At 34.5% G+C, this 15,686-nt stretch overlaps 1 protein-coding gene across 11 annotated transcripts in view; it reads left to right on the plus strand.

Moving 5' to 3' along the window:
• dip2ca (disco-interacting protein 2 homolog Ca) overlaps positions 1–15,686 on the plus strand; it is a 537,137-nt gene that overhangs the window by 476,639 nt on the left and 44,812 nt on the right. For all 11 annotated transcript variants that reach the window (XM_039753583.1, XM_039753587.1, XM_039753586.1 and 8 more), the window contains 4 exons: positions 1,058–1,167; positions 6,785–6,915; positions 9,855–10,023; positions 11,204–11,374. In XM_039753583.1, the coding sequence (XP_039609517.1) occupies positions 1,058–1,167; positions 6,785–6,915; positions 9,855–10,023; positions 11,204–11,374 (581 nt within the window). The remainder of the gene's footprint in view (positions 1–1,057; positions 1,168–6,784; positions 6,916–9,854; positions 10,024–11,203; positions 11,375–15,686) is intronic.

Raw genomic sequence — 15,686 nt, forward strand, 5'->3', positions numbered from 1 at the left:
ACTGTATTGTGTCTTAAAAGAACAGTACATTATAAATGATGTTTAATTATACTTTACAATCTTGTTAAAACATATTACTACTGTTTCAGGCCAAAATATACACAAAGAGATCAGACTTAATTTTATGCTTAGTTATACAGGTAGTTCAAATCGTACAAATACAGATTAACCTATTTCTGAGTACTACATAATATATCCCTCTATTTATGAGTTAGGTCCAAGTCATCATAGCTGCATTTAATATTCTGTTCAGTAAACCACACAATACATGCTCTTTGCTCTGCTGTCCAGGAGTTCTACAGTGTAAATAAGATATATTCAAAGTTTTCGCTGAAGCCAAAAGCTGAATTCTGACTCATCAGACTCCTTATTATGTACTAGTGTACCTGCCTAAAATTGTAGTTTCCTTATTCTAAAGCATATACAAACTGTTTGTATTATTTGTTGTTGAAATTAACATAGTATATTCTAAATAATTGTATGAAATAACATAGTTTGCAAGTCCAGTTTCTTCCTAAAGCCTAGATAAATTATTTTATTGTTAATTTGATGACTGCCTTTGAAGAATTGGTCCCAGTATAAACCCCTTTCTGTAATTCAGTACTTGATAAGAAAGTTCTAAAAATGGATTAATGGAAAGTAGCAATTAATGATATGAACTTTTTAAATTTTATTTTTTGTATACACTTCCTGGTATTTGGTCAACATTTTTAAACTAACTGGCCAACAGTGAGCCACTGTTTTCTTAATATGGGGGATGAGTAATTAGAAATGTCAGAATTTTCAGTTAGACATTTAAGCCAAAACAAACCATTCCAATTTTAAATACATTTCAGCAGATAATCACATTATAAAGTCACATCCTCAGTTTATCTTTTTGTTTTTGTATTTTTTAATTTTCAGTGCTTCAACATTCCTGATGATAAAGTAATCTGCATTTCTAGTTTGTTATAACCACAGATGCACACTCTTATCTTTCAGACTCTATTAAGAATTATTTGTTTAAATTTACTAAGGTAATATTTTTGCATTTCTTGTATTTATCTTGTATCTTTAGATGACTTGCCAAAGAAAAGGCCACTGCAGATTTACAAGCCCTTGAACCCAGACACATTAGCTTATCTGGATTTTAGTGTATCCACAACAGGAATGCTTGCAGGAGTAAAGGTATGATTTTCTAACATAAAATGATCTTTATGGCCCCACTCCTTTATAATTTTCTGTTTGGATGTGATTATGTCTTTCTTGTATGATTTAATCTATTTGAGCCACATCTTTGGATTGCTTGAATTTTGCAAAATGTGTTCTGACCTAAAAGAAAGATTAGAGAACACAATGCAGGAATTCAATGGAGGACATGAAGAGAGTAAACAAAATAAGAATTATTTACAAAATTGGGACAGGTTCATTCTTTTAGTTGACTAACATTGGCCATGGTACTACATTATTTATGACCTGATCTAAAGTTGGTTTCAATTTCAAATCTTAAATTTAAATGAATTTACACATATTGGCCTCCAGCAAAAATTTGCCTTCCAAAAAATGAAACACCAGAGCATGCTTGGTTTTTTTTGTTAGACAAAAATGATGAAAACACTGTTAAATATGTGCATATATGTGCAAATACTCTAAAACAGGGGTTCTCAAACTCGGTCCTGGGGATCCACTGTGGCTACAGGTTTTTGTTCCAACCAGCTTCTGTTTTTAATTGGACTTTGCGCTAATTAAGTGAAGTGTTATATCTCAGATTCTGTGTTTTGGGAACACTATAGAAATTAGAAAACTATGTATATATGTTGATATACATACAGTATATTAAAATGTACTAAACAGTTATATGGGAATAGTATATTTTTTATCTTTTTGATTTTCATTCAGCTTACAACATATCAGTGTTGTAATTTAATTAAATCGTTACTTGCTAATTAGTGGGGCAGATGCTAAACTGGTTGCAGCCTTTTATGATTTGCTTGGCTGTATGCTGTGCTCATGTTTAATTGTCATTATTAAGATACAATGAAAGGCGCAAAATGCACAGAGGCCAAAATATAATGAAATCAACAAAAGAGAGTTAAGCATTTAAATCTATAGCAAAAATAGAAATATTTCTAAATGTCTTATAAATGTAAATATCATGCTGCTGTGCTTTTCTGAATGTAGAATAAGAGAAGTGAAAAAAATACCAGCTAATTGAATGACATTAGTGTTATCAGCTGTTTTCACTGATTATGAATCTGGTTGCAACATAAACCTGAAGCCAAAGTGTGCCCCTAGGACAGAGCTTGAAAACCCCTGCTCTAAAATATTGTTTTGGTAATGGTCAGTTGGTGCACCACGCAGAAGGACAATGGACAGACTCCATTAGCATTCATGTTACCGGTTCTGTGTTTCCCAACCACACCATTCCAGATGTCAGCGCTTCTTCGAACTTATGTGTTGAAGTCTCTAATTAAAGCAATCTTTTCTTAGGCAGGAATGTTCTGGACTGCTTCATCAAGGGAAACACAGAAGTTGTCCTTTTCTTCTTTTGCCGAGTCTAGTGTAGGAGCTTATGCACTTATAATTGTTATTTAGGAACCTTTGGCCAGTGAAACACACAAGTTCTGTAAGCGTGAGCTGATGCCAACAGGGGACTCATTCATGACATTTTATGGATCTGTATCTCTGAGGCCAGCCTTTCCAGAAGAATGTATACCTGGCTGTGGTTTCAGTGATGGATACTTCATTAGTGAGTCAAGTCTCGTTATGGGGGCTATTCTCCAAGGTGGTCAGTTGGTAGTGGTTGAATCCACAAGTGAGTGTAAATTTTAAGCAGCGAGGATAAAATATTTAAAAGTTTTTCAACTGCATGTAGGTCCGGTTGCCTGGCCAAGTACAGGTGGGACAATCTTTCTTCATGACGCCTTTTATTGTCCTCCCTCCGTCAGGGCTAGTTAAAACTATCCTTAAAAATGCCATCTAGTCATGCTGGCAGGACACAGGCAAGGCACTTGTCCTGGGTATGCCTCTATCTCACCAAACCACTATACATGTGGGTTTCATACTAAGAACAAACACCTTGGTTGTTCTCTCCGTCTGTTGCCCATCGTTGTAGGACTTTGATACAGGGAAAAGGATGAGGTCGATGGATGGAGTTGTTGATACTGGTGGTAGTAAGGGTGCGCAATCCTCATTCACACTTCTTCACTTCCTATCGAGGATCCACGTGGCAAGCCATATGCAGGATGACTAGGATCAGCAGGAAGTTGGATCACTTTAGATGGACCCTTGGTGGAATGGAGGGAAGAGGTTGAGTCAATACTAGTCAGGACCTCACTTCTAAACTTTCCTACCAGGAGTACATGACTCTCAACTGCATCACTCAGGGGATCATTGATCACGCAAACAACTCTGCCACATTAAGGCACTGACTCAGTGGAGGGTGCATTTGGTCCAAGTACAAATAGTCTATGAATAAGTTCAGAATGATTGAATTTTTCCATAAAAATGTAAAATATGTAAAAGTAAATAAACTATATCCTTTAGGTGTGCATGGAAAACATTTGAATCTCTTACATGAAAATATTTTCACTGTTTATATTCTTTGTTGTTATTTCTCAGCTGTTTGACTTTCAGGAAAGGTAATGATCCTCATATTTGAGCTGACCCATTTAAACTGTTTAAAGGAACTGATTGTGGTATTCCTTCATGCATCCTGCTCTCACTGTAATAGAAGCTGGTTAAAGTTCCTCATTAGTGTTCTCTTTGGGTAGATATATTTTCTTGGAGTCACTATTAATTTCCTGCCATTAAGATCACAAAGCTGTTGGGGAAATGAATTATGTTCAGTGAGCTGAAGAATCTCGCTTTGACTGTAGATATGAAAAACACCTTTATATAAGCAGCATGGGTTATGTAATCTGCACAGAGTGCCAGAGTTTGGCTTTGTCTTTTATAAAGGTTCTGAAAGTCCATTCTCTTACCTAAGCACTGACTCAAGGCCATGAATAGAGAGTATGTCACAGTTTCCATTGAACAAGCTACACATTTACTGCTGTATTCAAAAAAACAATTAAACAAAATCATTTGTGGAGGTGTAGCAATACCCACCTTTTTAATTTCTTCTTTATATTATATGTCTTGCAGAAAGTTGAGCACAGAGAAGCTGCTGCTTTTTTATCTGATAGTAAAGAATTTCTGCAATGAAACAGTCATCTGCATTTGAGAGTTATGCCTTAATAAAACCTTTATATTGTTTTTAAGATACACTGCTGAATAATTATACAGAGAATAAGTGGAATCTTATTGTTGCATATATCTAAAACTATTCTTATTCTGAAGTATTGAGTTTACATTTTTGTATAAATTCTCAAAAAGCCAGTTTTTGTATATGATATGGATGAAGCTATTCATTCTTTCTATATTTCTGTGTTCTCACATCATCTCACAATTGCTGGAGTGCATGTGCTTAAATTTTAATGTTTATGTACAAATGTTTCTATTTGTTCTATTAGTGTCATTTTTTTCACTATGCTTTCAGTAGACAGTGTTTGTAGGCAGACCCCTAAATCCTGCTTCATTAGAGATGGCCAAATAAAGCAAGCTCATGCGCTACATAGGCTGCAGACTTGGTTCTTGCCTGTGGTAGTTATAAATAGAGACTAACTAGAATGTGGCACAAATGTCTGCTACCCTTACCTTTTTATTTTCTTCGCCTAAGAAATATTCTTTCACCCCTTTTACAGAGGTTGTTGGGTTACAAGGTTTTTTTATTATTATTATACCACTTCATCACACTCTAATTGTGAAATGTTTTGGTCAGCACAGAAGGTCCTAGGAATTTCCCTAATCACAGTGTCCAGTGTTTATAACATTGACCAGTTACTTTTATTTCAGGTGGCAAGGAAAGATTATTTTGGCAGAAGAAAGTGTCAAACATTACATTTCTGTTGCATTCAAAAAGACTAACTTTAGATATTTATTTTCAGAGGTCATTTTTTCTGATGTAAGTGTGATCTTTGAGGTAACTTTTTTGCAAAATTACTTACAGCAGAAATGTTCTATGGCTGCCTTCTCACAAATATTAAACCATTTCTGTGTGTGTCTTACATTGTTGAAGTAAAAACTTTTTACATGAAACAGATGTGAACATTCTTTGAATATTGTATTAGGATTCTTCCTGACTAATTCATGAAAGTGTTTTTCTCAATGAATATGTTATATTCTCTTGTGACCTTATTTAGCAAATATTTTCCTGGAAATACACCTTGCAACCTGTTTAAAAAAATTGTTTTCCAGCACCCAACAATGCTTTCTGCGGCCATAATAAGTTCATAGGGATGTAGCCACCATCTGCAGAACTTTCACAGATGCGTACTGTAAGATACTGTAGTTGCCGATCTGCTTCAGGCATGGGTGATCCCTTGACCCGATCAGTGCTCCATTTTTCCACCCCACAATATTTAAAAAAAAAAAAAGACAAAAAAAACACTTGGAAAATTTTCATTTCATTTTCATTAGCTGGTCATAATGAGAATATTATTAGTACTTCCACTATTAGTACTAACACTGACCCCTGTTGGCTGGCCCTGCTGTGATGCAAGGCTAACTTGCATACGCCATGTGCTCCAAAATAAGCCTTAAAGGAGCCCTCCCCCTCTCCAGAAAGAAAACACATACGTCCCTGAGAAACACTAATAATAATAAAAGTAATATAATATAAAAATAGTATAATAATAATATAAAAATATTATTGTTTACAAAGCATTTTTGTCTTCTGTAGTGAAGAAAAAGTGCAAAGCAATTGCACAGATAGATCGGCTCTTTGATTTTGCAGAGCCTACAGCAAAGATAACTGCAACGTCTACTCATCATTTGTTGTGACATTCTGAATTTAATTTTGAATGACATTACATACGTAGTATCATTGCAGTTATGTATGTGTTTTGTGATTTTTAACACAATCCATATCAGAGTAGGTCAAATCTGGCATTAATTAATGTAGTATTTGAGTGCAGAAATGTTTCCTTAATTTTCACCTTTACAAAATATCCATAAATTGCCATCTTTATAAAATTCACCATGTTTAATGCAGTGGTGTAATAAAAAAAAAAACAAGTTCACCCCATGAATTATCTTTGTACATAAACATATTTAATCATATTTACTACCAAAAATAAGTTTTCTAATTTAATAAATAATTTAAATAGTAACAATTTGTACTATTTAAATAAACATAAGTGTAATTTCCTTGTTCAGAAAAAAATAGTACAGCTTTACTTTTATCATTGCATTGATTGCTTAAAATTACAATCAAGTATTAAGGTATAGGGCTACATCATAGAAAAATAAAAAGAGCCCTCCAAGGCTTTTATCGTAGGTAAATATGTTCAAACTGAGTGAACAAATGTTACTTGCAAAGAATTACTGGGCTGCCATCCACATTTAAGCCTGCATACCAACTGTTATCAGTAAGAAACTAACTTCCAAAAGAAGTAGCCAACCAGCTGAACCTTAGTTGTGGCTTCACTTCATTTCTCTAATACATACTTTTTTTGCCATCCTGTAAAATAGCTTGCCTTAAGAGTTTATAAAAATTGTATGATACTGAAGCAAATAAGTTGAAAACCAGAGAGTCTGCTGCTTGATTGAAATGTCTGCAATTGTTGTTTTCTGCATGGATGTATTTATTTTAAGAAAATGTTATCAATTATTTTTGACTTTCCTTTAACTCATATCTGATAGGCACAGGTTCAGGTTCAGTATGTTGCATACTGCTGATAATACATTTTTTATTTTATTTCAGATGTCTCACACAGCTACCAGTGCCTTCTGTCGTTCAATCAAACTGCAGTGTGAGCTCTACCCATCTCGAGAAGTGGCCATCTGTTTAGACCCATACTGTGGACTGGGGTTCGTTCTGTGGTGCCTCTGCAGGTACAATCAGCTGTACAGTTTAATTTTACAAAGATACTGATCTGATTCTTCAGTTTTTCAAACAAGTTAATCTGGCCAATGTTTATTGTGACCAGAACAAATGTATATTTTTATGCCAGTTTGATTACAAAAGCACAAAATATGTGCCTTATTCTCAAACATATTGTAACTATCATCAAAATACATCATGACTACTAGCATATGAATTTTGCTACATCCACTTGCTACTAACACATTTTTTGTTATGAGCTTTTATTCACTTATATTACATTTCCTTTGAAACGATTCTGGCATGTTTTTGCTATTATATCAAAATAGTAAAGTGAAAAAGCATGAAAAGCATACTTCTGCTTTTCTATAGTCAGAGTGACTGCAGTGCACGAGTACTTACATATCTTTGGATAACTAATGAAAGCCCCCAAAAGCATACAGCCATGTATGACAACCCTGTGACCAACAGGTCTATAATTGATTTGACAGAGTATCTCAGGAGTGTCAACATATTAATATAGTGCAAAAGATAAACGTTAAAAAATTACCTGTAAGATTATTTTGCTTTTTTGTCCCAATAACTTAATTATAAGTATTTCACAATTATCGAAAATATATTTGCATAACAAATAAATTTATCTTTGTAGATTTTGCCTTTCAATTTGATCTTTTCTCAACATCCATTATTAAAATTTTTAACTCCTTTGTTCCTTTCATTGTCATTTAAGATTCATTTGCATGTTATACTGGTTAAGAACACAGTTTCCAGTTCATTCCCCACCGCCGACTCTGTATGTGACATGCTAGTCATTTAACTGCCTCTTGCCTCCTAGGTTAAAAAAAAAAGTTTAATGTATCCTGATATTTTAAGTCTTCTTGGCTTTAGCAAAAAAGACATTGGTAATAATAGTAATAATTTATATTTTGTGTCAAAGATCATGATATTTGTTGTCTCTTTTTTGCTTTTTGTATTAAATGATGGAACTTTTATTACTTTTTTACCAAAGAACCCCTTCAGGGCCTAGGTAAGGATTTCCTCATTAGAAAGTGTACTGGCAGAAGCAGTGTATGTGGCCTGGTCTATGTAACTGGGCCACTTTGTTGGTTAATGTTGTGACTCTTAATTGTGAAGAGAGGCCCAGGGATAGGTGGGTGGCTTAGCCTTTTAAAGGATAAGTTATTTTTGAAGCAGAAGTTATTTTGTCACATTTCTGGCATACATTTGCTCCAGAAACTTGTGTTATGAAGTTTACAAACACATCTTCATGTTTAAAAAAAAAAAAAAACAGGTCTCTATTGCATCCAGTTGTGGACTAGAAGAAATAAGAAACAAATGGTTTATAGAGTGGATACACCTACAATGGAGCTGCAAGCACTCTGGTTTCAGAAGCTATCTTTTCTGGTTTTGTAAGGTGTTGTTTAAGACAATAATATATTACTATAATTTTTCCATAGTTTCTTGGGACTGACTGCCTTTCTTGTGGAAAAGCTATGTGTTCTCATTTTGATGTTTATTTTAATGTGTTCTCTTTATTTTTCTTGCCTATTCTTTACTTGCGTCTGTCCCTCGTTCAATGGTCAAGAGTCCTGTCTAAAATTCAAAAGCTCATTCCAGTGTAAACACATTTCGTCTGTGTTCACTGATCTGATTTTCCAGGAGTATTGATTTAACAATACTTTACCAAAAACTCATGTGTTTTGCCCCATGTGAGAATAGAACTGAATGACTCATTGTGTGGTTTTTGTGACACAAGTAACAGTTTCACGGACATTTTTATACTGTTTGCTGTGGTCCAGTGTTGTTCTCCATAGTCGGCCATTCTGTCAGCCAGTTTGTTATCTGTATTCTCCATGAAAACATGAAATAAAAAAAATTATGAGATTAAAAGTAACATATAATATGCATTTTGGGTAGACTATTCCTTTAAGACCTTTATTTTATTTATCTTGTGGTGTCCATATGCCACAGTTAATGATGGAAGTTTCTAGGAGCAAATGAATGGGTTTCGTGATTTTGAAAAAATAAACTTAGACTTCAATGATAGAAAATTAATCTTTTAAGCAGACGCTGGGAATCAGAATGGCAGCATCTCCTGGGGCCCCAGAGATTCTAGAAGGTATTCTTAACTCTAAAAGCTTATTCTAGGGATTTCCCAGGGATGTCACCTAGCCTGTCCTTAAAAACCCCTTTCAATCATTTGTTAGTTGAGTGTGGAATCTAAATCCATAAGAGTACAAATACTTGACTGGTATATCAGAGAGGCCTATCGGGTATCTTTTTTTTCCCTCCTATTGTAGCACTTACTGTTGTTTATTTATTTATTTTTTAGAACATTGTCATTTTATGTCTGAATTATTTGCTGTAATAATGCAGTATTGTTCTCTGTTATTAATTACATCACTTCCACCTCATTGTATTTAGGAAGTTTAGTTTTTCTTAATCTCTGAGTTTTATGTCACACGGACTATAACAAATCCAGGAAGGTTGGGTAATCTTTATTGTTATTATCGGGATATTGTTTTTATATTTTTTTTGTTAGTCATTTTATGTTTTGGTCTTTGCTCCTTTTAGTTAATCTTTTATTCCAAACATAAAATAAACAAGACAGGTTAATTAAAAACTTTTATTGGTCTAGTATCACCATGTGTAGGCATTGGCATTAGTGTACTCTGTGATAGACTGGTAAATCATTCAGAAAGGTTTCTATCCTAGATCTGCTGCTGCTGTAATAGGCATTACTCGTTAAGACTCTGTACAGAAAATGGGTCGATGGATGAATACAATGGCTGTAATTTCCAGAACAATTAAGCATTATTAACTCTATTGTCATTGATAAGATTTTTTGGTCATTCACATAAATTCAAACCCTGTATGAATACAAATGTTGTGTCTGTCATTGCTACTGTAGTGCAGCTATATAACAAAAGCATTTTTCTTTTTCACACAGTGTTTATTCAGGGCACCAGTCAATTTTAATTCCACCATCTGAACTTGAGACAAACCCAGCGTTGTGGCTTCTTGCAGTTAGTCAGTACAAAGTTCGTGACACCTTCTGTTCCTACTCTGTGATGGAGCTCTGCACTAAAGGCCTTGGTTTGCAGACAGAATCACTCAAGGTAGTGTATGTTGATTTGTTACAGGAGCACAAACCTCCAGACCTTAATGTTTTTAATTTCTTTTTTTTTGTTTTGTTTTGTTTTTGTTTATAGTCCATCTGCACGCATTTGTATATAGATGTATACAGTTGGTGTATTCAGCACTGATTGGTACTGTAAAAGAAAAGCCCCACAAGTTCAGGTTGTTAAGAAATTGTTTTTTTTTTCTGACTTTCAATTCAGTCATCACATTTGAAGTACAGTTTATTTAACTGGACATGAACAAATTACCCTTTAGCAGAAAGCACCAACCCTTGTGCAGTAGTTGCTGATGATCATGCTATTTTACTGAAGAAATGAATGCTAAAAAGTGCAGAATGAAATGCAATAATCCATATTGTGCATTAACTAAAACATTAATTAGAAGAATGTTTAAAAAAATCACCATTGACAAGTTGAATGCAATAGTCAGCATCACTGTGTTGTATTAAATCATAAGGACAAATACAGATTATGCCATCGTAATTTGCTGATTATAAGTCAAAATAGAATAAAATGTGACTTTAAGTGTTCTAGGCCTTTATATCTCTAGTGCTGTTATTATTAGTTCTACTATTGCTCTCTTCATAATTTCTATCTAATGGGTAATACAGATTAAAGGTTCTCACTGAGAAAGCAAATTGGCAAGAGACATGTTTTGCAGCCTAAGTGGTAATGTATTGAAGACCTCTCACAATGACAGCATGGCAAATAGATTGTGCCAGTCTCAATGCATTAGTATGAATGAAGTCTGTGCATGGGAACATTCCATTGTAGCTCACACTAAAAGGATCTAATTTTAGTCCTACTAAGGATGTTCTAAGAGGTTTTAGAGTATTGGGGTAATATTTCCCATAACCACTGTCAACTAGATCAAGGAGAGGCCATTCATTTACGTTATTCTTTAGAACTGATCTTCAAAGCAAAAAACTATCATTTGTCTTTGTATTTCAAAAGCTTCATTTATTACTAATGCGTTTGGGCAATAGCACTGGTCAGCTTGTATAAAGTATGTTTTTTGATTGTTTCCAAAAGCTTTGGTAAATTATTAAACCCATGCTTGTTTTCAAGGTCTTACAGTAATGTAGTGGTTCTTTTTTACTGGGGGCACAGTGTTGTTCATAGAACCTGTAGTTCTGATCTGCATTTTTTTCCCTCCCAGTCAAGAGGATTAGACCTGTCGCGTGTGCGGACATGTGTTGTTGTAGCTGAAGAGAGGCCAAGAATAGCTCTAACCCAGTCATTCTCCAAGCTCTTCAAAGATTTGGGACTGCACCCTCGAGCTGTTAGCACATCTTTCGGTTGCCGAGTCAACTTGGCTGTTTGTTTGCAGGTGAGTTTTGTTCTCTTATTCTTCAAAGTGAAATTTTAAGTGAACATTTAGTTTGACAGATAATCTGAATAATAAATTGTGTTTCTTAATTGTAGAAGAGTTTGCTTTAGTTTTCTTTTTAATGTAAATTCAAAAAAATGCTTTTTTAGTATGCACTGAACAGTACATATATTTATAATTAAGTATTATTCCCTGCTCATCTTTAAGGCTACCAGTAGTATCCTGTTTTCTTTGTGTTTCTAAAATATCTAGTCAGTAGTAGCCTTCAACAAATCCAAAACGTTTACCTTTTCGGCAATCATTAACATCTTCCGTTTGCACTTGGGCACGGCCTCTGAAGCAGTAGCAGATCGTTTTGGAGCCATAATGAAGGGCTTGACTATGCACAAAGATAAACACAAAAGAGCACAAAAGTTAACTCTTTACACAGCGAAACACGTTGCTGCTGAATGAGCGAGACGAGACTTCCTGGTTAACACTGCATTCAGCACGCAGGAACTTAACTGCGTGCTCTGATTGGTTAGCTTCTTAGTCAGGAGAACTTAACTGCGTGCTCTGATTGGTTAGCTTCTCAGTCATCCGCCAATAGCATCCCTTGTATGAAATCAACTGGGCAAACCAACTGAGGAAGCATGTACAGGAAGTAAAAGGACACATTGTCCACAGAACCCGCGAAGCAGCGAAAAATCCGCGTTATATATTTAGCTTTATGCTTTCATATAAAATCCATGAAAGAGTGAAGCTGCGAAAATCGAAGCGCGATATAGTGAGGGATTACTGTACAGGTTAAAACTTTTTTTTTTTTTGAAGGCGTGCACCCGGTATACCACACATGTTGTTCTAGCACACGAGTCGTATTCCAAACAAAGGTCGTATACCAAGCAAAATATTTCACCTTTAAACAGGATGTATACCAAGTTGGACTTATTCCAAAGCAGACGTATACCGAGGTACCACTGTGTGTATATATATATATATATATATATATATATATATATATATATATATATATATATATATATAAGAAGAGTGTATGCAGCAAAACATATTTTATATTATATCACACGAAAACATTCTAAAAAGGTTAGCTTCGTCACTTGTTTTTTTAAATTTCAAAAATCATGTCAGGGTTATTAGGGGCATCACGGTGGCGCAGTGGGTAGCGCTACTGCCTCGCAGTTAGGAGACCTGGGTTCGCTTCCCGGGTCCTCCCTGTGTGGAGTTTGCATGTTCTCACCGTGTCTGCGTGGGTTACCTCCCACAGTCCAAAGACTTGCAGGTTAGGTGCATTGGCGATTCTAAATTGTCCCTAGTGTGTGCTTGGTGTGTGTGTGTGTGTGCACCCTGCGGTGGGCTGGCGCCCTGCCCGGGGTTTGTTTCTTGCCTTGTGCCCTGTGTTGGCTGTGATTGTCCCCAGCAGACCCCCATGACCCTGTAGTTGGGATATAGCAGGTTGGATAATGGGTGGATGGATGGATGTCAGGGTTATTTTATACATGAGAAATAGTGTTTATAACCCATTTTTGGCAGTTTATTTAATTCTTCACATACCAACTGCTGTATTTTACACTCAAGTTATACTGCTAAAACTAAAGTAATAACACTGGCACCTTCTGTGATTATAGTGGTTTATACTGGAATGTTTTTACTTCAGATTATTTGCCTGAACACCATCATAAATGATCTAATATGAAAGAATGCTTTACCTCAGTTGCAGTTTAATTAATCATTTAAAGAATCACTTCCCAGCCTACTAAAGATTGATTTTTAAATTGTTATAATTATTATTAGATAGCATTTCTTTTCATTAAAAACTAGTGTTGCTAATTATGCAGCTATCTATGCCATAAAAGTCAAAAATGGAAACTGACATTTTTTTCTACAGTCTTGTTTATTCAAGTCCCTGAATTGTGGATGCAACATTCATTGATATAACAGGCTCAATGTTTTGTTTAAAACAAAATTTGCTTAATTACTCCAACCTGTAGTATATAGGAATTAGTCAAAATAAATCTAAAAATATGTTACTGTTATCTAATATTCAAAATGTTTGCTATAGCTTATGTATTTGTTTTAATGTTATTTTGGAGAGAAGAGCTTATTTCCATCCATCCATTATCCAACCTGCTATATCCTAACTACTGGGTCACGGGGGTCTGCTGGAGCCAATCCCAGCCAACACAGGGCACAATGCAAGAAACAAACCCTGGGCATGGCGCCAGCCCACTGCAGGGAAAAGATTTGCTACTTAGAAAAAAGATAAATAATTTAAAAAATTGTGTATACTGTACATTATTTTAGGATACAATCAATATGGTATTTCACCTTTTATTTAGTTATATAAGGTGAATGACGGGAAACAACAATATTAATATGGCTTCAGAGATTACTGCCCAAGATGAATACTAGGATTTATTTTGAATATCATTGCATTACAGAAGTAGCTTGAGTTTAAGCAATCTGTAAGTATCATCTTATAAAAATGTAATGCTTCAGCACACAAAAAACTATGGCTGTCAGTTCATTTTTGAATATTGTGTCTGCTCAAATGTGCATTACCGAGCGAATATATCCTTGATTCAATGCCAAATCTATTGTGAAAATAGCATGTTCATGGTAGCATACCTCATATTGGAACATGTACATATATGTCAAATGCAGAATGTTGAACCTTTATTCAAAAATATTTAAAGTAATAGCACTAAATATGAAACATTTTGATCTCAGTTATTGGTTAGTATATTAGCCATCATACCAGCATAAGAGCTTATCACACAAGGTATTACCAAGAGCTAAGATTAGTGCGCAAATATGTATGTTATGTGTTATTACAGAGACTGCTGAGATATTTGAACTCAAGTTCCTAGTATAAAAAAAACTTTTAAGTGGGATGAATTGAATCAAATGGTTTGCTAATTAGGAGTAATAGATCAGCACATTTTCTGCCACAATGGAGCAGATTTAAAATAAAAATGCAAAATATACACATTAAAATATGTAAACATGCAATATATGTGTAAAAGTTCTTTTGTGACCAAAAATGAGCACAAGTGGATTGCTTAAAACTGAAAATTAGTTGTTTCAGTTTCAGTCTTTAGGTAAACCACATAGTGAATTTCACCTTCATGGTTCTCTGCAATAATTTTATTGCCTACACAGCAACTGCTAGTTACATACCGGGAATGTCTGTATGCTACATTAAGTAGAAATGTCATGTACAGTTCAGGTCTAATGCTTTCTATATATTAATGAATTATTATATTAATAATTTAATGTATTAACAACTGAATAGGGATATGAATTATCAGAGACCTGTCCAGCACAGATTTTGATTTTCCTTAACTGTTTTGACTACAAGAAGCAAATAGCAGTAAATTGTACTGTTTTATGCAGTATTATGCGATTTTAAGACAGTACCTAATACTTATATAAATCTGATGCTTTTAGGAAGTCTTGTCAATTAAAAGAAAATATCAACATTAGAATTAATGCTGTTTCTTGTATATCTGTTTACAACAATATTCAAACTACCTTATAACCAACACCACACACAAATAACCAGACCCTGAAACAGTATTTGTATATCTGTTTATAACAGCATTCAAACCAACCTATAACCAACACCACACAGAAATAATTGGGTCATGGATCCTGGAGGCAGCTGTGCTAACCACTGTGCAGGTTTTGGTCTGTTTATATAGTATATGTATGGATTCTTTCATACTTACTCAACGGGTGACAGGGCTGTGCAGTAGTTAGCACAACTGCCTCATAGACCCAGTTTCCTGAGCTTGAAACCCTTGTACTATTAACATCTGTGTGAATTCTCCATGTTCTCACTATGTTTGTGTGTTTTCTGTCATGTAATTAATTTTTCACTTCAACACCTGAGGCTCTGTAAAATATTAACTCTTTAAAGGGGATCCCCAAGACATATGTGTTATGTTAATTGTCCTAATTAGTTAATTAGTTAATTGCTATATGACAAACTAGCAACTTGTCCAGAATTATTTCTACTGTTGTGTCCGATGATCCCAGAATAGACATCTTGACCCTTAATTCAATTAAGCAGGTTTGATTATTTTATTTGATTATTGATTATTTTTATAAGGGGAAATTATTGGCACATTAAATGTATTTATGCCAACTTAAACAAACCATTAAAATACTAAAAACCTGTAAAAATAAGAGCAGTTTTATCTACGTTATACAGAAATTTCTTCACAAAACCTTTGAGCATGCTGAAGTTATACAATTGCACCATATGACATCTTTAATAAACATAAATATATGGGAACCCAATGTATTTTTT

This window comes from Polypterus senegalus, chromosome 5, assembly GCF_016835505.1.
Source record: "Polypterus senegalus isolate Bchr_013 chromosome 5, ASM1683550v1, whole genome shotgun sequence".
NCBI classification, from domain to species: Eukaryota; Metazoa; Chordata; class Cladistia; order Polypteriformes; family Polypteridae; genus Polypterus; species Polypterus senegalus.